Here is a 24778-nt window from a genome sequence, read left to right as displayed (position 1 = left end):
CACCACAGCTCCTGGCCAAGCAGCTGTGCTGCCATACATCTCCTTTCCTGTCACGAAAGCGCACCTCTAATGCCTGCAGTAAAAGCTCCAGATCTGCAGCCATCCTCAGATATCCAGTGGCATCAACGCCGTGGCCTCAGAAGATGTGTTTGAGGTGCTTCATGCCATACGTCTTGAAAAACACCAGGAGGATTAGAGTCCACAGGCCCAGGATGAAGCCATCAGGAGGATGCCAGTCTTTCTGCTTCGGTTTCTGAAGGGAGGAGGGGGTGAGGTATGGTGGGGAGGACGTGGGAGAAAGGAAGGAAAGGGGGAGATTGCAGGTTAGCAGTCGTCTATTTCTTCAGTGGAGGCCACTGCTGATTGTTCTGTCAGTCACACAGGCAGGCAGGCGCGGAATCAAATATACACTCGCTTTATCTCTTCACACACTTTATGTACACCATCTGCTGTCTCACACACACCAACACAAAGGTTCACACAAAGAGCGGGGGGTAAAGCTCATCAGTACACCTCCCTTGTCTTGTGTTTGTCCCATTCACTGCCACATCATCACTTTGTGTATGATTATACTTTTAAATCTCCCCCATATTAAACATGCATCTCACAAGGAGCACATTTATATGCTAATGCAGCGACGTTATTCTGCAGAGAGATGAGATTTAACCTCTAAAAAAAAATCTTCCCAACTCCTCTGGCGGCGACAAAGCTACGGATAGGCTGCGAGGACGCACTTAAGAGATTTCTGGTGTCCCTTGCTATATATGCTGCCATTATCCAGTCAAGAAATCAGCAGCCAGAAAAGGCATCCCTAAAACCCCAAGAGACAAGACAATGAACACAACATGCAGTACAGCAAAGCTGCTACACAAATACATGCCCTGTGTCTCCATAGTTTGGCTGAGTGGCAAAACAGTTCCTAGTGTACATTTAGTCTCTCAAGTACATCCATATCGGCAGGAGGAGTTGGAGCCGGGCTGACAGCAGACTGATGGGCCCCGGAAGATTAGACGCTGTTGTGAAAGCCAAGCCCAAGGTCATTATCACCCTTAGTAAACACCGTAACGGTGAGTGTATGGCCTCAATGGCTAGTTTCATGTCTTCTTCAATAAAGCACGATGTTCATTTAGTAAATGATGGTCCCATTTGGCTTGGCTGCCTTGTGACTGACAGGCTGCTGCCAGGGTTTTGCCCGCGTTTTTGTCTTGGAACTTAAAAGTTCATGAAAGTCAATTGTACTTAGGTCATCTAAAATTCCTTATTTAGCATATGGCTGTACCTTCACTTCTAGCTGCCAAAAAAAACATGGGAACAACTTCTAAATGCTGCATATAGCATATACACTGATTATATTTATGGAAGGTTGTTGTGTAGCTACTTCTGTTTAGAGAACAGTCAAGATGTTCTACTCGAGTTAAATGAAAAAAGGTTTTGTAGAAGAACATATTGATTTTCCTCAAAGTAAATCATAAAGAAACAAGTTATTGGTATCGGTACCAAAACACAGGTATTATAACATCACCATGAAGGAAAGATTTCCCACGATACCCGGCCCGAGAATCACATTCATCCGGTGGACAGAAGAACTTCTTAAAACAAATAGAAAACTGGAGCTGGTTACGTGCAGGTAATGGACAAAAAGAATGTGAATAAATACCAATACGTTTTAAGATGGTTTGTTTGGGGTGCCCTTTCTTCATTAGTGAAGGATAATGTTGCTTTGTGTCTCGTGGGAGTCAGAAGCAGAGACCTCTGCTCACTAGTTAGCCATTGACACTTTACTTCGTCTACAGATTCAGACATCCCTGGTTTATGTGGCCACAAAGTAATTAAAGCAGCTTTAGATACCTTACCCAAGTATCACTTATTCAATTTTAGTGCCCAACATCATCCCCCAACTGCTTAATTTCCGCGTGGATCAGTGGCTCCAATCACAGTTCAAATGTTTTGCAGAACCATAGTGACCTTGAAGAAAACCTTTGGATTTGTAAGGGACTGTTTTGGTATTACAGTATAGGCACTAAAATATAACCAGGGTGGACATAAATTAATTTCAGTGCAGACAAAATCATATTTCATCTAATTCTGAAGACTGGTAGAATGTCAGTGTTGAAACTGTCTAATTGTCTTGCAATTGATACATAAATTGATCTGTACAACTCAAGCGGACATTAATATTTTGCTGAATCTCCCTTATATGAGAGGTGCAGAAGTACTGAATTGGCATATGCACAGTGGACAGTACATGCAAATAAGAGAGAGCAACTGGCACATATTGCAGTGTGTTAAATATGTGAAGCATCTGAAATCCACCCATGAAGTGCCAAATGCCAGTGAAATGTGTCTCTGGCAGCCAATATCTTCACAAAACGGGCTAAGAAAATTTTAACACTTCGGTTATTTTCAGTTTTTCATAAATTCTCTCCCTCCTGATCATAAGCCAAACAACTCAAAGCAAAACGACAGCTCTGTCTCAAACGGGCTTCTCATGGTTAATGGTTATGCTCCTGCTACACAAAGCAATATTATCTCAGCTTGTGGAGAGGGGGGTGGAAAAATAACGCACTGCACCTGATTCTATTCATGAAATTTTGAACATAATATAATGATGAATAATTACTACCTGCATTACTTATACCAGTGGTTCTCAACCTTTTTTCAGAGATGTACCGCCTGCAAAATATTTTTACATTATTGTAATTTCCAGCTCTTGGTAAATGAGGCAAACCGTCAGGAACCGTCTGTGGTTGTACTCGTGCCTCAGCCCTCCAGGCTGCCTTTTCAACGCAAAGTCCAGGTTTGTGCCACAACGCTGCCATTTCCTAACTTGGAAAGACTGAAGCTAGCAGTCAAATTGGATTACGTCTGACCCCAAATTTATTTAACAGCTCAATCAAGACAAATCAATAGCGCTTCACTGCCAGCCAGAATGTCGAAAGCAGAGACGACTATGCATTTGAGCCCTGAGCTCCCAACTAGTGAGTGTTGGGTCAGGGCTGGAGCTTCTGATTTAAAGCTGCATTCACAATACAGATATTTACTAATATTCTTTGGTTGTGTCACATTTTTATTGGCTATGTAATAACCACATATAAAATGATATTGGAGGAAAAAAGAAGCCTGAAGAAATAAAAATTCAGGCTTAGAGAGGAGCTGCGACACATCAATCACATTGTGAAACGGGCCGATGCTCCAGACTGCCACAGGCCCTTCTCCTACATACACGACATCTACACTAGAGTGTCGAACAGAAACCAAGCTGCAGGTTATGTGCTGGAAAAAACTCAGTTGCTCACAAACTGTTGAAGCACCGAGACAATGAAACTCAAAATATAAGGGATTTTTTTCAGCGTTGGATTCAATGGAGCTTTTGTGACAGGAACTATAGGAAACATGTCAGACATCAGAATGGCACACGTAGAAGTTTTGTCAAAATATACCACCTGAAAACCGCCATGAACTCTTTTGTATGACTGATGGGAACCAATACTTTCTGTCAAAGATAGAACACTTTTGTATATTTTAGACAAGGTTTCAAATCTGATCGAACCACACAGTAACCCTGCTGTTAGGCTTCATTGACACTGTGTGTTAAGTCTTCATAAAATAAAATAAAATAGACAAAGGCTGTACCAGAATCAAACAAAAACAATAGATTTCCACACAGAGAAATACAAAGGGTAATTCCAGGTCATAGTTCAGATATAAAACTCAAGCCCACTCCAGGTTCATCTCCCCAGCTGCTGGCAGCGCTGGAAGGCAAAGATTCATCCACATGGGAAGTGAGAAGAGATCTGTCTGGTTCAAAAGTACTGAGGCAACTTTTTTCCTGCATCCTTCTGCCCTCCGTTTTCCGCAAAGCTTGGTTTGTAGTTAATTAGGTAATTTTGAGAAAAGGTTGTTTGCAGAAGTTTACATCCGGCCATGTTGTTATCAAGCATTGCTATGTGTATAATGACGAAGCTAAAACCACATGTGATGTGAATGGTGGGGGCCTGTTTTTTCTTCTTCTTTTAAATAAACTTTCAATTGGAATGTAGCTTATTTCGTTAATGTTTACTTAAAGTTGCTATAATCAATATTTTTGAACTAACAGAAGTAAATGACCATGTGACAATGTAAAAGGTGTCACTCGTAGTAATGAACCCACAGAGAAATAACACCTGAATCTGGAGTGACCCTCGGCTTTCAGGAGCTTTATAGAGTTTCAACTCATAGTTTAGTTGTCCGGCCCACAAATTTACGGTCTTAGTTCTTTTCCACCATTGTCACATCATTTTTTCACCGCACCACAGACTGTTTGGGTTGTAGCTACTCCAGTCATGTGCCAATCGCACGTTATATTAATTTAAAGAACGCTTGCGGTGATTCTGCTGGGCTTTTTTTCTAGATCTGGCTACAAAAAGGATCAAATGAAGGTATTGTTTGACTGGAATTTGAAGTTGTGATATTACTTGCTAGCGTGTTATTTTGGGTACCTTAAAAAGGTATTTAATACTCAACCCAGCCCTACTCACAGTTTTGAATGGGTCGATTTTGATCCATCTTTTCTAGTTTAGCTGAAACTCCCCAAATCCCAATTAAACTTGACAGCATGCTTAGGTTGTCGTCCTCAATGTTTTACGGTCAGCGGACACAGAGCTATGACAACAGTGATCTGTCCCACTGAGACGTCAACATAAACAGAGGAATACTCATCTGACAGTGCAGGCTGCCATCGCACAGCCACTGATTTCAAACGGCACAAATGCGGTCCAAATCTTATATTCAAAGTGGGGTCATTTTTGTTCTGACTACACTAAATGCACCAGATCTGTGTTACATAGCTAAATTAGGGTTGAGGTACATTCAGCTTAAGCCTTGGTGACAAAGTGGCCGGCAGGAAGACCAGAAGAGGAGCTAAGGGTTAAACCTCTGGAGGACGAGGCAGAACCCGGCTGGGGATACTCATAAGAGAGGACTGGGAGCACATGGCCATTGGGGGCAGTTGACCTCTGTGACAATGGGAGGCAGAGGTGTGTGTGATTGAGTCTCTTTGTGTGCGTGGGTGGACATGTACGTGTGTGTGTGTGTGTGTGTGTGTGTGTGTGTGTGTGTGTGCAGCCTCTTGGGTAAGGAAGCTCAAAGGGAGATGGATCAACTGTGACAGGAAGCCACGTCAGCACGGCCGGCAGAGAGGGGAGCATATGTCAAGAGAGGAGGGAGAGACATGAGAAGAGAAGTAACATTATGTCAGAGGACAGAGGTGAATAACTACACGTTTTTCAACGAGTGAAACGTAAACAACAATATTATTATTATTCACTATAAAATAATGTGATGATTTGTTTACCATATACTGGTACTCAACCTTTTTCCAGTGATGTACCCCCTGGGAAATGTTTTTTTTTTTTTGCCGAGTACCCCATGACCAGTGCAAAGCATCTTTGGTTGAATAAAGATGTAATACACAGCGCTGTGCCCTCAGTGTCTTTAATATAGAATATATACAATTCAGATTAGGAATTTACACTTATATTTTATTGAATATTTTATAATTAATGTTAAATGTTTTTTTTTTTAATGGATGTTCATTTGAAATATAGTTTAAAACAATCTCACGTACCCCCTGGAGTGCCTTGACATACCCCCGGGGTACACGTACCTCCATTTGAGAACCACTGCTTTAGTGAACAAACATTTGTACAGATCCCTTACATTTTGTTGGTTTAGAATTGTGATTATTATAGACAAATAACAATCAATTTAAGATTATTTTTTGCTGATTTTGGCTGCCCATTTAACTGTAATAAGCTAATATCATCCGATAAATTGGCCCAGACAATTTATTAGTCTAGCTCTGGTGTGTGTATGTGTATGTATATGTATATGTATATGTATATGTATATATATATATATATATATATATATATATATATATATATATATATATATATATATATATATATATAAATAATTCTGCAAGGCACATTTTGAAAGTCCAAGCTGACGTCCTTGAATTGCTTCTTTTGTCTGACCAGCAGCCCAAAACCCACATTCATTTCATAATTCTATTTTTTTTTTTTTTTTTCAAAGAAGAGAAAAGCAGCAGTGAAGCTGACCGAAACCAGCTAAATGTTTGGAGCTTTTTCTTGATAAATGACTCCAACAGATAATCACAAATGCTTATTTTCTGTTGGCCAACTAATTGCTTTAATGACTAATTGATACAGCCCTAAATTTAATAACTACTTTGAATATAAAATTTGGATGGCCTTGGATAGAAATCAAGACCACGAAAAATGGAAACAAGCCTGCTCTCTGAATGAGTTTTTCACTGACACAAAAAGAGAATGCAGCTTCTTCAGAAAAAGAAACAGACGTGACGGAGGCAGAGGAAAAAGATATTAGCCACAGAAATGAGAGTGAGGAGCAGAAAAGTGGGTAATGTACGTCCCACTACCAAGGACAGAGTCAGACTCAAGCAGCCTGCCTCCATTACACACGCTTTGTGTTGCGTATTCAATTCACAAGTAAGATCAATTAACGGCAATCTGATTGATCGGTGCTAATTAACACGGCCATGCAGGATGCTAATGGTCGTTGAGGGAGGTCTGAAACACTCTGCCAAACACTAGCATTCCAAGGTCAAAACTGCAGCAAATTTATGTTGATGACAGAACAGCTGCCATTGTGTACTGCCAGGATACTCCACTGTACTGCCCAGACATTGAAGTGCTAGGACAGCAGCGGGGTATTATTCTCTTATAAAGCATGTTTTAGCTTATTTGTTTATAATTTTTTCGTTATTGAGCACAAGCAACACAGAAGAGCTCATTCAGAGGAAAAGCTTGTCCACACGATCCCAACACCCACTTTTGAAAAGTGTCAATGTGGCAGGCTCAGAGAGGAAAGGGGGATTTGGCAACGGATGGAAGGGAGGAAAAGCATTAATTTTCAGTGTTTCTATTTTCAATTCTCTGGAGCCATATGGTGTGGCGTCAAGCTGGCGAAGCAACAAATAACAATTTGACGCAAAAGACCAGGACTTACAGCAGAGAGGCAGGAACAAAAAGTCGAATACACAAGAGAGTGGAAGAAAAAGGAGCTCCTTCTAGTTATTTTCAGAGCTGAACATATTGTGATGAGGTGTTGGCAACATGATGAGATGTGCGAGGTTGGGAAAAGAAGGTGCCAGGAAGAGAGGACTCACCGTGTCACCACTAGCAAGACAACTGCCAACAGTGTCAGGACATTAATCAACTCCTCGCATATAAGCTTTGTGGCATCACAAGGGGACAGGTAGTGGAGGGGCGCTACAAAATGGCCGCCAGTGCAAGAACTACATTTCCCAGCCTGCCTCACCGCTCACCCAGCTGCAGCTGCTTAGGGCACCTGATTGAGGCAGGGCTGGAAGGCTTAAGAGAGAGCACCCGGGAAGGAGAAGGGGCACATGCGGATGGTGAATCCACAAGCACATGGAAGAGGACGACAAAGAAGGGGACCTCGTAGCCTGGATTCACCAGTGTTGAGTTTTGTTTGGTTAATTAACCACTTTCTCCTCCGGGATGTTTTGTGTTTTCTAACTGGACTCTTTTTTGATACTTACCTTGCTGGTGGGATGGGAAATAAACCTTTACTTTTTGTTCATACCATCGGACGTGCCTGTGTCCAGCTCCCTTTTTGCACTGCCCCAGGCTAGCCTGTCCTAGCGACAGCCCGTGGCACTACAGCTTCCACATACACAATTAGTGGAAGTTTGTACACAGACCTACGCATCTGATCAGCGGCAACAAAAGACACCGCCAGAGTGGCATGAAAACAAAGATATCTCAGAGTGCTGTGCACAATTTGACAGCTAATCAACAAGGGGAGAGCTGTCAATAGGCTTTATGGACATTGGTCATTCTGCTGCAGTGCAGATGGATTATGGTGATAGGGTGAGAGATGACTCAGTCCTCAACCCAGCAGGAGTGCTAGCCGATAATCGAAATCTCTGACAAGGGTCGGCGGGTCGATGAATGTGTTTGTTCATATGGGTGCATTTAAAAAGAGGAGGGGCAGACAGAAAAATACATTCAAAGAGGAAAACACACAAAGAGAGAGACAAAGTAGCAGACAGCGGGGAGTTAATGGTGTGGCGTTCGTGTGCGAGCGTGCAAACGTTCAATTGTGCGATTGCTTCTGTGCATTGAAAATGACCCTCAGTTTACTCTCATGTGAGCAGAAGATCTGAAACAGGGCTGCATTTGCCAGGATTTTGAGGCAGTCCTCAGCGATCAATTTGCCAGCGTGCCGCTGGGTGTGGAGACCCTTCTTGTTTCCCATCACAATACTCAAAAAGCGTCCACCTGGTCTGTGGTCAGCTTAATTTCTCTGGGCCGACTGACTGTGACTCCTTTGTATACACCAAAATCGATGTTGATTCCAGCAGAAAGACCAGTGGATTTTTTTCAGATTTTCAGTAATGTATTTATTTCTTACTGGGTTCAGCTGGATCTGACCTTTGTTATCAATATTGTTGACCATTGTTTTAGAAACACCACAAAACAGCTACTTTGATCCACTGCTTCGGTTCTAAAAATAAATTTGAAAAAAAAAAAAAAAAAAAAATCGCATGGCCAGGTTATATACTTGGCATTATTCAGCAACTGAAATTACTTGGCATTACTGTTAAGCATTTAAAGCTAGGCATTATTGCTCAATTCTCCCATTATCCTCAGCAAAAATGTTTTAAAATGATAAGGTGCTGGAACAAAGCTAACCAGCTTTGCAGCCACAATGGTCATTTTTATTGACTTGAAACAGTAAAACATGAAATACTATGAAGAGCATTGGCTCATTTTAATTTCAAGAACAACAATTACCATAGTTAAACCTGTACTATTGACATATTATCATTCTTATGAAGTTGACAACATGTTGGCTATCAGTAGATTGAGCAGACACAGCAAATTATCATAAATCTTTGACACTTTGCATTTGTTTACTTGGCGAATCCAAGTCCAACATTCCCTTTCCTTTTAGGTCTGCTTGGCTCTCCAAAAACTCCTGAGGAAAATATCTGACTCTTTAGCTACTGAATTATATTCACCAGCTAATCACTAACTTTGGATGTCTGCCGTTTGGGGCGGAGCAGGTCATGTACTGTGGGTTTAACAGCTGCCTGCTGCTGAAAACAACATTACGAGTGAATCAAAACATACAATCCAATACATCTACAATTTGAGTTGAAAATAGCTCTCCTCTGACAGACTCTTATTGTAAAGACACTGGATTGATAATACTGTGTTGATGGTCATGGTAATGTTTTTAAGTATGGTTTCTCAGAGGCAGCTGAACCCCAAATGTAAGCACCACTAATGTCTGGTCTAGGCCTGAGGCAAGATTCATGTGACTTCTTTACTTTTCTGAGGCACAAGTTGAAAGGGAAGTATACAAAAAAATATATTTAAAAAGCTCTTAATGGAAAATATTACAAAAGCGATACAGAAGACCCAAGAGCATCTATTTTGAATGTAGAGCACGCGTTGTAAAGGTGGAAAGAGGAGAAATAGGTGTTCATTTGTGAAGGTCGGCAGAACTGCAAGCTGCAATCTATTTGGGAATGAGGTGAATGCACAATTCCTCGCCACAATCCTGCCTATCCATTCTGCTGGATTTCACGGCGGCCGCTCCACACTGAGGCCAGAAGGCACTTGCATTTCACACTCAGCGCTGTCACCATGGGAACGACACAAAGACATCTGTCTGTGGATGTTGCACATCATTTCTGTTCCGTGTCCAAATTAAGGACAAACCTGTGAACACACTTCGAATAGCAAAATCACAGGAGCCAAAATAACTGGTTTCCCACGCAAAAAGGCATTAAAGATGGCAAACGTGTAAAGTGGAAGTTTCATCCCAAATAACAAGTTGGGGTTACATCAACGTGGAACTCTTCATGTGGTTTCGAGTGACCCTGGTGTTAGTGTGGAACTCTTACCTGATGGATTATTTCAGACACTGGCAGCTGGTCCACATACGAGTAAGTCTCTTTTTGCAGCTCTCCATTCACAAAACTGAAAGACAAAACACATACTGTAAAACCGCACATTTACCTGGAGTAAGCTGCAATCCAGTCACTAACTTTCTGTTAGACGTGCAAGTAGAGATCCAAACTCCCAGGCTCCTAACCATGATGCACTTTGGTTAATACAAATCAAAAAAGCTAACAAACAAAGTGAACAACAAATAATAAATCAGACTTCTACTCAGTCGCTAAGATTTTACAAATGTCTAACAGTTGCCTGAATCCAACTGAAAAGTTGTCCAATGGAGCATCATAAGTAATATCAAGGTGAAATGTCATTAATTAAAGAATGTGGTTAGAATGGCGCCTTAGGAGGCACTACACAAACAGTGAAGTTTAATCACGCCTTCAATCATCTTACATTACTATAACTTAAGAATAGAAAGGGAACAGTTATATTTTTAGAGTCCTGACATGGTTTGATATTATTTAATAAGCCGAAAAGATTTTGATAAAGGGTACATATGCGTTTCCTCACTCATCTCCTCCAGAAGACTCCTCTCTCCTCGTCTCCTTAAGGGAAGATCTTCCATTCAGGTGGAGGAATGATTTCCGGTTCATGGCAGGAAAGCGGACCCGATGCAGCATAAGTTAGCGTATTTAAAAGCATGCCCTAAATGACTAAAGTAATTTGTGGCTCAGATTCTTGTTCATGGATACTGAAAAAGGTCACCACATGCCATTTAATGGATAGATATTAGTTAGTGTGAGATGTGTTAAACCTGTGACCTTTGAGACAGAGCTGGTTATCCAGTCACAGAGCTTTCCTGCTTCCATTGTTGTCCAAAAGCTATTAAAAAAAGCATTACTGAGCCACACTGGGTTACATGCTCCACCATTACAATGAACACAAGGACTGTAATTAACTTTGAGTCAACCCCAGAGACGCCATCTTACTGCAGTAAATACTCACTTGAGTACAAATTCCGCATCTGAAAATAGTATGCCAAACAAATACACAATTTACTCCCGTTTCATTTCGCTACAACACGAGTGACCAGCTGTTTTAGGCTTACTTGCTGAGCTTTTTTTAGAGATGGAACTTTATATTTGTGACTCATTTTAAAGATTCAGAGAGAAGGAATCGCTCCCTTTCATTGCTTTTCTGGAAGAAGTCCATACCTGAAATGATAATGTTCTGTCTGATAAAGAGTTATCCGACAGATCTCAGAGGAACAGTCTGTGAGGCTACCGTTTACTCTTTGATTCATCACCTTGTACACTCCAAACTACATTGGCTATGGTAAATGGACCTGTACTTTGTAGAGCGCTTTCAAAGTGCTTTAACACTACTTGTCATCATTCATTCATTCATTCATTCACACCCGTTCACATTGATGGCAGGAGCTACCATGCAAGGTGCCACCTGCTCGTCAGGACTAGCTAACCATTCACACACTGTAGGCACAGCTAGGGGAGCAATTTGGGGTTAAATGTCTTGCCCTCGGACACATTGACATAGACAGGGGGAGCCGGGGATCGAACAGGTGATCCTCTGATTGAAGGACGACCCTGCTTTACTACTGGGCCACAGGCCACTGGCTCAGTAGTAATACTGGCTTTGTTTTATAAGAAACTGATTTGGATCCACCACTACGCCACAATTGTGATGTGCCGTTTTTAAATGTTTGCATCCGTCGGTGCATCTTCATCAGTGTCACACATACAGAGTCAGGAAGAACCGTCTTGGCTAAAGGTCACACTGGAGTGGCGGATCTTTGGCTAATCAAAGACATTTCAGGTCAGACAGCTGCTCAAAGTGGGCCGTATCCCGGAGTGAGCCACCACTTGCTGTGTGAAGCAACCCATTGTCCTTTTTCTCTTCTTTCTTTCCTCTTAATTACTTCTGGTCAATTCTTTCTGTCCTTCCTTCTTTATTTTCCTGCCTTTATCCCTTTCTTTTCAACTACCTTTCTCTGCCTGTCTTTCGGTAGGGCAGAAGTTGCTCTGACAGATGGGAACAGAGACAGAAGAAAACTGTCCGGCTGGCAGGCAGCGAGCCGATCTCCTGCCGAGCCTTCTCTGTGCACCGAGCTCTTCCTGCTCTGTTGAAATGTGTCACTGAGCAGCGACGTTGCACTGTCATTTCCCCCCTTTTCAGTTAGCATAGGAGATGAACTTTAATTCCAGTTAAACCACTTTCCACTGTATTTTCCATAGAAAGACATATTTTTGGAGAAGATTTTTCAATCCACTTAGCTTATTCTAATGGATGTGCCCCCCCCCACACACACCTCCAGCTCCGGTGTCACTGCTGCCTCCGGCTGCCATCTTTAGGTCAAACAAATTTCCTTTTAACATCTGCTCTACTAATGACCCAAGTAGATTTTGTCGACTCTATCTAACGATGCAGGTCACAAATTAGATTCAATGTACTGAAATTACTGAAATGTGCCAACAACTCAGCTTTAATTTGATAATATTGGAGCTTTGTGACCCACAAGATGACATGTTTTAGTCAACAAGTACGAATGGCTGGAAGTGAATAACTACACAATGTCATTACACTGTTAAGCCCATGTATAATGAAGAGGATCGAGGGGGTCCATTAAAACAGCCCCTCCATCAAGAGCAATTCACTTAATGGAAGAGCTTGTGTTCTGGGGGGGAAAGCATCCATTTAGAAATGGGTGAATTGAAGAGAGAATAAAATAGGGATGAGAGTGAGCAAGAGAATGACTAAGAGACTCATAAACATGCAACTATCTTCTATAAATATCCTGCATAACTTGTCTGAGTGGCCGGATGAGCTGACTGATATATATATATATATATATATATATATATATATATATATATATATATATATATATATATAAATAAAAATAATACCAGCTTGTTTCAGAGGACATCTGTGATATTTTCCATAAAACCCATTTGCAGGTTTTATGAAATGCCATCATTACATTTTAACCAGTGCCGTTTAGGCAGAGGTCTTATAGCGATCAGTCTCATTTATTGCTTTTTTGAGATGATCCAGATGTGTTGGCAAAGGCTTTAACCAAGCCCAGTGCTGATGTTATAGACAAAAGCCCAATTCATCCAACATTTATTTCTTTAAAAAGGAGGTGGGATTATCACTGTAGAGCTGCACGATTACTTTCATGACCGATAATACACCGATTATTTTCCCAATTAACTGATTGTGAAACAGATTAAGTGAGAAATGCACATCATAATTAAAGCCTGAGGGGACAAAGTGAAATTGCATGTCTGTTCTTACCCATAATTTAAATCCGTAGAGACACTTGCATTTCAGCATTTTTGTTCTTAGCTTTGTTTCTGTTACTGAATTTCATTATCTCAGCAGATGGGTTCTGTTTTCTAGAAGCAAAGTTTTTTCTTTTTTTTACTTGATAGATGCCATCTTATTAACATGCCATCAACTCATAGCACTCATAGCCTGTCCCCTTGACAACTCCAGTTCTTACAATACATAATTATTTTAAATTACATTATTTAACAAGCATCCTGGTGATGAAAGTCAGTTTTTCCCACAGAACAATCCTTGTATACTAAAACTCCCTCTTCTATGAGCCACCTCTCCATTTTATATTAATCTCGTCCAACACTTAATGACAATGACTCACTTTAGTGCCACAAACAAAATGACGTTAGCCTCCATAATATCTTTGAACTTTCACAATAGTGTTCTCTATCATTCCTAAAAGTAGAAAGACCAGTAGATTGCTGCAGCAGTGAACTTGGCTCCATTAAACATCAAATGAATCCGGGATTGCTGCTTTCTTACATCAGAATTGGAGACAAAGCGTCTCTCTGTAGGACTGAATTAGGGCAACAGCTCGATAACGCTTGCGCTGTGTTTCTGTGTTGCATGGGAGATCAGCCAACCTAATGTGTTGGCCTTGATCAATAATAAAGTAATAGGGGAAGTTGTGTAAAATAACTAACTAGCCGAAGGCCAAAACAGTTGATGACTAAAATCAGTATGGCAATTGCCTTTAATCACTAATTAGCAGCCAATCACATTAGATTATTTCACTTTAACACCTCCCAGTGGTTCAATTAAATTCCATTTTAATAAAATTAATAGAAGTGGGGGGAGTGTAATTAAGAATAAAGTTTTAATTTCCATCATCTATTTGTATAAATCTATGCAATCGTACTTACTCTTACTCGCCTAATGTATGGAGGACTGTTTGCAGTTTGGTGCATGAGCAGTGCGTTTCCTAAAACATCGGGTGATCGTCTATATTTATGGTTTTAGTGTGTTCGGGAACTAATATGAGAAAACAAACAATATGCCACCAGACACTGAGGATGCTGAGCAGATGATGTTTGCAGTTATTTTACAGAGTTGCTGATACACTTCCTGAATCATCCTGAACATCTGCAAAACAGTGAGTGCATTTCTCAAAACAATTCAATGCACCAAATAAGAGATTAACTGCAAATGATTGTCTACAAACAAGCCACATGCTTAGCCATGTAGTATTTTCTGATGTAAACTATGGCTTATTGTCAATTATAAATTATAAAATATGCATGGCATATATTAATTTAAACAGTACAACATTATACATTACTGTAAGTGGGAGATTGGGCCGGATTCACAAATGTCTTTACTGTTTGTAATGTAATTTGTTGACAGCTGGTCCAACTGTTTTGCATGCAATGAACTAATGTTTGGGGTGTAAGAGCTTTCAAAAGACCAGGATAACTGTGCACAAGTGACAATGAGGAGGTTAAATAAGAATTTTTGAGAATTTCATTTCTGATCAGAGAAATAAATGTACCAAAGCAACTGAGAAAACCGAAGAAAAGTTTGACAGCTCTCTACAGACATCTTGTGGCCAAATGTACTTATCACAGTATGCATCAAACTGATGGAATGAGAGAACATATTCAATTCAATTTGGATGCATTCTATCCAGTGAACACAGGGTGGCGCCATAGACGATCCATCAGAGACGCTGCTGCTCACTCAATGTCACTTATGAAGATTTACTAAATTATAGCCTGAAGCCAAAAAAGGGAAATATCTAATTATGATCTGCACTGTGAAATAGGGGAGTACGGGCTGGCAATGATTATACCATTCTATCTAAATGAGCTCTATTAATACCTCAAATCATGTCATTCGTCAGCATTTAAAACTAACCCACCTGTAGGGTAGTCATAGCAACATCCACGGTGTCACCCAGAGACAGACCACTCAACCCATCATTAGTAGAGAAATCAATTTCACTAATGAGACGTTCTGAATAGAAATCGAAGTCTAGTAAGTTGAAACGTAAAACGAAAATAAGGTTTTTACCTCCAACATCATTTTAAACTTTAAAGGTAACTTAATGATTGCTGAAATGATACTTGCATTGCATTATAATATAATTATGTTTCTAAAGACATAGGATAATCCAAGACTGCAACATACAGATGGGTTTTCTTTTCTTTCAATTACACTCTAATTTCAATTACACTAATGACAAAAACAAACAGCTTACTTCTGCTCCACCTGCTCGATGGGGTCGGTCAAGTTGATGGTTTCCATGGTGATTTCGACTTTGCGCACACTACCAAAGAAATCTGTTATGAGGGCACTTCCTGGGTCCCTCAGGAAAAGGTCAGTACGGTGGCCCGGCGTGGACACACACTGACTCTTGGGACATACTTTGAACTGGGGAAGCAGACAATATACAAGCAGTGTGTTAGTGAAATAGAAAGCGCACAAACAACCAAAGTTGGGGGCTCTAATCCCATTACAACCACCTGCTCAGGTATGTACTACCTACTCAGGTATGTACATATCTACTCATGCTGCCATAGGGAGCTTTAGCCTTAATTACATGGTGGAGGTGACTTTGCCGGAGACTGTTAAAGAGTTTATGCCTCTTATTTTTCATGCCACAGATACTAGCCAGCTGCATCTAAAGTGACGAGAACTGCAGTTGGAGGTGTTAAAATATAAAGAGAAATGTGTGGAGAAGCTTAGAGGCAAGGCGCATGAAACTTGTGCATCTCATTGTCAATTAGAAATCGTTCAATGCCTGGTGTGTTACCACTTGTGGTGGGGTTAATCCTCTTAAGTGTGAGATTTATCAGTTTGTTGTCCATTAGAAAAGAAAAAGAAAATCATTAAACCGAGGTGAGCGTTATCTCCATCAGCCAAAAAGGACTTGGAAAAACACACGATTGGTGGAGGATGTTTTTGGGAAGGTGGAGGCAATTTCTGTATCATCAAAAGGGCAAGAATTTGCAGACCGGATTAAAATGAAAAAAAAAAAACTTGGTGAGCTCTTCTGGGGAATCCATATAATGGATCCTTAATTCCACAAAATAGCTCAAGAACAAAGAGTGCATCTCTTTTAACAGAATTGGAAAGGATAATCATTATTAGTTGGAGCACATCGATCAAGCTCGGACTGAGTGCAGGAGTAAGGATTTAAGGTGTCCCTGCAGCCAGCAGATCTCAGCAGGAGTGTAAAAGATGAAAAGGGCTGCTGAGATTGAGCCATGGCCCGGAGCAGCATGTACTCACCATCACCATCACCACTACCACCACCACCACCACCACCATCATCATCATCATCATCATCAGTCAAAAGCCAACAGCCATAACACAGTATCAGACATTCTGCTTCAAGTGCAGAGTCCTGTGTAACTTTCATCTGGCTCCTTTAGGACCAGAAACTTTATAACACCATTGCTCACATAGAAGTCGTCTAATAATGAATAATCTTGCAATTATTTTGGGGGTTAACCAATTAATCCTTATCAAGAAAAGGCAATTCCCAATTTATCAGAACCCAAATTGTCTTCAAATTGCTTGTGCTGTCTGACCAAAATACAAAAATAATCAATTAAGTGCTAAGTAAGTGCTTGCAGAGGTATACAATCTAAACAAATCAAACCCTCACATTGGAGAAGCTGAATCCAGGAAATGTTATAAATAACCGGTAGTTAACTATTGTCTACTACGGGTATTTTTTGTTGGTTCAGCATATTTTCTCTTCTGTATTCTCATTCCTTGGATGTTATTAAAAGGTCAAAACTATAGCTTTAAGTAAATATGAAGTTACAAAAAGAAAAACACAAACTTATACAAAACAATATGTTTGTGTGAAACAGAGTACATGTAGAGGAATGCACAAACACTTTATGTACATAACTCAATGGTGTATATGGAGCTGATGTCGTCAATAAGTCGATCCAATTATTACTCGTTCTCAAGCGAAACTGTATCATAAGTTCATATACATTAAATACTTCAGATTTGGACTCTTGGTTGACAAAAGATTTAAAGACCTTTGACTCTGTTTCTAATATTTTAGAGACTAAATCTATTAATAGACAAAATATACTTGATAATGAAAAAGGTTAGTTGCTGCTATATGGCACAGATGCAATGCACAAGCACAAGCAAAAGCAACGCACACGCGTCCTCACCAGGTCATTCATGTTGGCTTTGCTTGCAGGGTGGATGTCTTCCAGGAACTCCAGCAAGTAGAAGGTGTAACGGTCCATCAAATGGACTCCGATGGCCAAATCTGGCTGGTGCTAGAAACAGAAATGAAGAAGAAAATACAAGAATAATACAAAGTCAATACACAACAGCACTTTATCAGCACAGGTGCTTTGGTGGGGTTTTCCTTACCTGTTTTTTTTAAGACGACTGAAATCATTGAAAATTATTTTCTTTGGATCATCGAAACAAGGCAACAGTCATGTGTCATCCCCCACAACAAAAACTCCTCACTCTCAGGATGCATCATAACACAAATATGCCACATTGTTTCAATGCACTCTTATAGCGTAAGGTAATCATGTCAAGTTTAATTTTGTACTATCAAAACGAATAAGTGCCATTTGGCATTGTGACTAAATAAATGGAGACCAACCTAAAGCTGCGGAAATATTCCACACATTGTAACTGCACATGTGGTGGCAGGGTGCCTGTTAAGACTGCTGCCTTCCTTACATACCTCTCTGTATATAGTGATTTCAGTGTCTCTTCATCTATGCCAAGTAGGATGTGTGGTTCCCAGAGTGAGATTGGTTGCTAGATGACTAAGCCCATCCCACTTCCTGATTTGTTTCCAATTGGATCCTAATTGGAGCAGCACCATAACCAGCCCTCCAATACGAGAGATACAATTCAAGGGGGGTGGTTATATAAACTTGGCCGGTTTGTTCGTCAGGGCGGTTGGGATTTCCATTAAACAGCACACCACCATGTCTCTAGTTGCTGTGTTCAGTCTAAACACATGTTACGCTTTGTTGAGGCACTTTCAGCAGGCACGGGTAATTACAGAGGTTTTAGTTTTATTAGATATTCTATATGGATAAAGTTTGATAATGAGTGACTGCCATCAACTTAAACTACACCGTGGTTTTGTAGACGTGAATTAAAGAGCAATGCATACTTTATATTTAGAGATGTGTCGGATGAAATAAAAAATTTAAAAAAAAGGCACCAACACTAATTGCTGGCTAATACTAGTGACATAAAAGAAAATATATATTTTCACAACTTGTCTTCAACTATGCCACTTTTGCCTAACCCCAAATCAGTGGTTGTCATTCTGTAATGTGGAGAGGAAACAGATGTTAACTACACCACGATTTCAGTTTAAATGAGCCAACGTTGACAAGTCAGTAGGCAGATCCCACTATTTGGCTTTAACTATAAACAAGTGTACAGTACATCGAACGCTGCTTCTGCAACTATCCACGTTTCTCTGTACTTGCCCTTTACAAATTAAATAAATGGACACTAATGTAATGGTAAAATATAGTGTTGTAATATTGTGAGTTTAATAGAGCCTGAATTGAACTTTAAATGACCCTCAGAGATGAGGGACCAAATGGCCGAGGCAGTCAGAGGCTTGGTGACCTGTCTTCACTAGGGTTGGGTACCGAGAACGTTCCAACATGTCCGGTACCTACCGGACCGAAAAGCAACGCAGATTTCGGTGCTTTCCTCCGCAGCCTGAGCCGATTTAAATACTTTTTTTTTACACTACTCTGTAATGTTGTATATAGATACTAAAAAGGTAGCGCGGTACCCGCACGTTAAAAACAATAGGATTTTGATGTATCGATACTATTAAAATAGCGCGGATCAGAGCACGCTCTCTACTCCGCTCTCTGTTGTCCACCTGCATGCAGGTCGGGGCTGGAGGGGGCGGGGCTTCCAGCGCTCACACACCACACACAGCGCGCGAACACAGAGATCGCTGCAGACACGAGCACGAGCTTTTGAACGTCCGTCCTCGGCTTTCTGGAACAAATCTCTCCCAGTTGATATGAATGATGACGTGTAGTCCAGTAAAGCAGCAGTTTGTAGAATCCAACGGTTTCTGAGTTCTGTTGCACACGGTCCCAATCAGGCCACCTGACGCTTGCGTCTGTTTTGCATTGGCAATAAAAAAGTATCGGTTCAGGCACCGTTGAGGCACGGGTATCGTTTTAAAAGTATCGGTTTAGCACCGGTATCGGAAAAAACCCAAACGATACCCATCCCTAGTCTTCACCTGTATATTTGGGGGGGGGTTTGACTTATCTGGCTGTGACTAGGTAACTTATCTGTGTTCAAAGACTAATGGATGAACAGGTTTTACACAGACCAGGACTGTGTTTTATGGTAACTTAGGAGGCGGGACCCTGATTGTGTTATAAGTGGGGTGTTGAATGTTGCTTCTTCGAATTCTGTGTCACAGCAGTGACAGACTTTTCCTTCCTGCAGGAATAAACGGACTTAAGCTAACTTTGATATCAGAGACTTCATTCCTTTTTAACAGATCTACAGGAACATCTTCCATTACACTAATCAATACAATTAGAAAATCTTATCCAACCAAGACTATCTTGCGTAACATTGGCATAAGTTGCTTAAGTGGTCAACCCCAAAAAATCAAATAAAGAGCAGGTCAAGAAAAGACTTAATGTTTTTGAATTTACAGAAATGTGACTCTTGTTTGGAGGAGGAGGGTCAGTCTCCAGTTTATGTGCTATATCAAGCTACACTGCTTATTAGAAAACCTGACAAACTGATTAATGATTTCATATTTAATATCCTCGATGTGAGGGAAGGTGACTCACCGACAGGGAATCCTCTCCAACTTGACTGCTGGCCAAAGCCATGAGGTTTGGGGAGTAGAACCTTTCATACATGGAGGCGCCCTGGCAGGTGTCAATAATGAAGAGCAACTCATTGTACCTGGTGACACACACGATCATGTACATTCTCAAACCACACTGATGGGGGAATACACAGCTGGCATATCTCTTGTCTATTTGCTCCAATAAAACCTGTTATAACACACACCTTCTAACCATCTTTCATACTGCAGTTGCCATGGCGACCAAGAAAAAAGCAACAGCTTCATTCAGTTCCTCCAACACACCGACGCACACAGACTCTCCCTTCCGTCCTCGGTCGCTTGCTCCTTTTCCTCCTTCCACTATTTCTTCCTCCATTCGCAAACAAGATAAGACGTTTGCATCCAGTTGACTGAACCAAGGTGGTTTGGGGACGATGGAGGAAGGTGGCCAAGTCTCTACGGTGACTGTAATTTGGCAGTTCTAGCCTGCAATTATCACAGCAGCATCAAAGCTGGCGTCACTAAGCTTTAATCAAGCAGCCGGCGGCCCGACTGTAAACTAGACACTCTTTATTGATAGGCTTGGAGGACAATAGGAGAGCTGGGAGCAGAAAGCTGCTTTTGCTCATTGAGTGTCTCGAGATGCACAAATTAAAAAACAGCACAGCACCTTAAAAAGCAACCGATTCTATTTATAGCGAGAGTCTTCTCTTTCATACGAGGGTATGTTAATATCGGAATAACAGGAACCCCCTTGCTGTCAGTGGTTTAGGATGTGTTGCATTAGTTTAACAGGTCGGGAAACAGGTCTAATTCCCAGCCGTTGCTGTTACTTTTCTGTCTTATTTGTATGTCATTCTCCAGTTTATTTACCTTCTTTTCTGCCACATCTGCTCAAAAGCATCGGCCAGTTCCACATTACTTATCTCCTCAGAGTCCTGGAACTTCAGGAAGCCATTTCCGCCATGGCCTGTAAAACAAACATATTATTATGAATTAATGAATCTCTGATTCATAATGCAAAATGATGATATATAGTAGAATAGAAAATCACAGGAACATTAAAAAGGACAGTGGACTCTCTTGGTCCTTTTATAACGTGTTTCTTTTGCACTTTGTCTCAATACTTGTAAAGTGTTTTGAATTGCCTTGTTGCTGAAATGAGCTAAATAAATAAACTTGCCTTGAAGTTCTGTTAATGTACTATATTTCGAATGCAGCTCAAGGCAACAACATAAATCGACTTAGCTTAGTACCCCAAAATGCAATGCAGTGGCAAGTTACAGAGTTCTGTAGGTTCCCTTCAGTGTTTAATAGAGACGGTGGAATACCTCACCTGAAACGGAGACCGCCTCTGCTATCATCATTAAAGTTAATACTTATTTACTTGAATTAAATATAACATCAACCTTTGGCGGGAAAGAGCAGAAGCGCAATTCCTCACAACAATTGCCGTATATTTAATGAGCGTGGCTGTTGTTGAGGCCATCATCTACTCTACTACAGTAACTGAATTGATGAAAAGACAAGATGCATGAAGATCTTAGTGGCTTGGCACCTCTGCTCTATATTTTTCTGATGGAAACATCACTGTGATTGTAGTGACTGGTCTCCGTGACTAGCCACTTGGCTGGGTGCGGGAGAAGATCCTGTTCCTTACTCACCGTTTCAGAAAGATTCCATGCCGTTCGTATATCTTTGGGTGAGGTTCCCGTTTACTAATATTTCACTGCTGATAATACAATTTGTTATATTGGTTTCCTGGTCTCCCTCTGAAGTGTCTTGCTTGCGGTAAAAACCGTGCGATTTCCCTGTCACCCATGCGTCATTACCACATGTCAGTTGCACCTGTGCCCCATATATAAACTACCAGTATACTACCACAATAAAATACACAGACATAACAAACGGCTCCTAGAGTGATCTTGCACTCTTCACCTACATGTACTGTGACTAATAGACATAAGAAGTATGTTTGTTCCTTCTCTGGTAAATGTAAGGAGTAGTTAGCTAAGACAGAGGGTTAGACACAAAAAGTGAGTACACACAAAGAAAAAAAGTGCCCATCACTGCGCATTCTAAACTAATTAAAAATAAATAAAGTAAGTTGAGTATTTGAGGGTGGATTTGTCCTGAATTTACCTGTTAGGTATATAAGGATGTTGCTGCGGTCATCAGAGAGGAGGCGTTTTGAGCGTGGAGTGCTGGGCGGCAGCCTGCCGGTCAAAACACGCAGGAAGTTCTCCACCGTCACCTGAAACAGTACATGGCAACAATTTTGATTACCTAGCATGGATTGGAAGAGATAAATTATGTAATGTGCATCTTCGTATCTAATGCGAATAGACAACGGTTTAAAAAAGCAGCGAGCAGATTGAGAATGTAAAAAAAGGAAATAATTTCATACATTTAATTAATTATCAATGAAATCACAAATGTAACTTTTCACCTGTATCAGTAGGGTCAGTGTACATTAACTGCTCTACTTATCATTTAATTAAACTGCGAGAATCATTTAATCATATTATTTTCTTTTCTTTTTTTCCCTCTTGAGCTTTATCAGCTTTTCTCTCACATGATTACCGTTTGACAGCAAACACAGATCGGCAGTCCACTGTTGATTTATATTTAAAAAGGCCAGCACAAAGCAGAGTAAATAATAAAACTGAGATAAAGAGTTGTTTTGCCACTGGGGTTCTGCCTTCTCGTAACAAACAAAACACTTGGGTGATCCTCTATTTGAGAATACAGATGATATCAAGTCATTTCCTGTTGTGTACTCAGATCAAACACTGGACAACGAATGTTGACCATGGCACGCTCCAATTCCCTACTGCACCTGTGACTATCTGCCTCCAAAGGATGTTATGTTATATAGAACTCAGTCTTATAAAGCAGGTGAAATACTAGATGGGATACATCCACCTGGCATTTGGTAATATATGCAAGTTACACTTGATAGAGTTTAACTAGAGTATCCATGTCCCTTTTACCAATGCATTTTCAATTAAATGGGCACTAATTTAAGCTTTAATAATAAAAGTTTAAAAGAAGATATGCTGGCTCAACCTCTATCCCTGTGGTTCTCAAATGGGGGTAGTACCCCACGGGGGTTTTTGAGATTAAAAATATATATATTTAAAATTAGCATAAATTAAAAAATATATTTGACACCGATGACCCAGCGCTGTGTATTACATTGTTTTTTTCAACAAAAAATGCTTTGCGCTGGTTAGGGGGTACTTGGCTGGAAAGCAATTCCACAGGGGTACATCACTGACAAAAGGTTGAGAACCACTGATCTAGTTAATGAAGTAGGAACTGTTGTTGCTCCCAGTTTAAACGTTGACATGCAGAAATTAAAATTTGAAAATCCAGAGGCAGTTGGAAAATATAATGATTTTAAACAGACTGTAAAGAGAAGAATTTGCTTTCTAGAAAAGGCATTTTACAGCGTGTATAATTGCATGGTTGAGATGTGAACCGACCTCATATCCTCGGTAGTCCACCTCCACGTCGTCGCCATACACGTTCAGCTCCATGTTCTTGTGGCTGAACACTGTGGCAGGTTTGGGGTTTCTGTGGTTACAAGCCATGTCATCAGCCAGCATAAGGACTATGTGGCTGAAAAAAAAGAAAGAAAATGGCAGTGACAGTTTAATCAAAATGATACATTAGAAACGAGGAGAAAGGACTAATGCTATAATCAAGTTGTCAAACACATATTCAGTGTGATGTATGTCTCTACATTCCATTAGCAGGATGATTAGATATATTTAAATTTTTCCCTAACCCTCCTCCACATCAGTAGTGGCAATGACCACGAGAAAGGGCTTATATTTGCTCCTCATCGTCAACACCACATACATGAGTCAGTTCCTGTCTGTACCACTAGGTTATTATCACCATTGAATACCTAAAGAAGACACAATAAATGAGACATAATGAGGACAGACTGTATCACAGTTAACTCACCTGTCAGGAATGCCCAGCCTCTTAACACTTCTGTAGACGGACAAAGTATTGGCCACATGACGGTAGTTGAACCAGAACCTGGATGTACACACCTGTGTATCAAATACAGCAGGTTGTTTAAGTCACACACATGTTTCTGCTGCTCCCATCATTAATGCAGCAGACCAATAGCACGTAAAACTCATCCGCTGAAGATGTAACGACAACGTTTCAATCAGAGAATACCCACCAGAACAGCCCAGTTGTTTGTATGACCACTGCTGAAGAACTGCCCTGCGTGCTCCTGAGGAACAAGCGGAGAACACTAATACATTTCTCTATTGTATACAAGCAAACACATTAGTCACCAAAACAGCGAGTGTTAGCAGGACTGCAAAGAGGGCTAACATGGGAATGACATGTTAGGTCAAATACAACATAAAACAAAATACAAGCAAACACATTAGTCACCAAAACAGCGAGTGTTAGCAGGACTGCAAAGAGGGCTAACATGGGAATGACATGTTAGGTCAAATACAACATAAAACAAACTAAGTGGCGGGATTTTCATTGCTGCGTGTGATATAATATACACTCACCTCAATGTTGACGCTGTCAGCTGACAAATGTGTGACTAATAAGCTCAGTAAAGTTAGTATTTTCATTGTGCAGCACTGTTAGCTGTGTGCATCAAGGAAGTGAAAACCGG

The 24778-nt window shown here is 40.6% G+C and overlaps 1 protein-coding gene across 1 annotated transcript; it reads right to left on the bottom strand.

The window, feature by feature from the left end:
• Window positions 1–24778, bottom strand: pigk (phosphatidylinositol glycan anchor biosynthesis, class K). The gene is made up of 11 exons (XM_079232646.1): window positions 24669–24778; window positions 24320–24373; window positions 24091–24182; window positions 23604–23739; window positions 22258–22369; window positions 20989–21085; window positions 20114–20231; window positions 17459–17569; window positions 15517–15689; window positions 9965–10040; window positions 1–253 (listed from the first exon to the last, which is right to left on the bottom strand). Exons 1-11 carry the CDS (start codon window positions 24732–24734, stop codon window positions 137–139), a joined length of 1152 nt encoding a protein of 383 aa, XP_079088772.1. The 5' UTR covers window positions 24735–24778; the 3' UTR covers window positions 1–136.

Source organism: Taurulus bubalis (genome assembly GCF_910589615.1).
Source record: "Taurulus bubalis genome assembly, chromosome: 1".
Lineage (NCBI taxonomy): Eukaryota > Metazoa > Chordata > Actinopteri > Perciformes > Cottidae > Taurulus > Taurulus bubalis.
The sequence above is the reverse complement of the archived record's forward strand: the minus strand, read 5'-3'. Positions and strand labels throughout refer to the sequence as shown.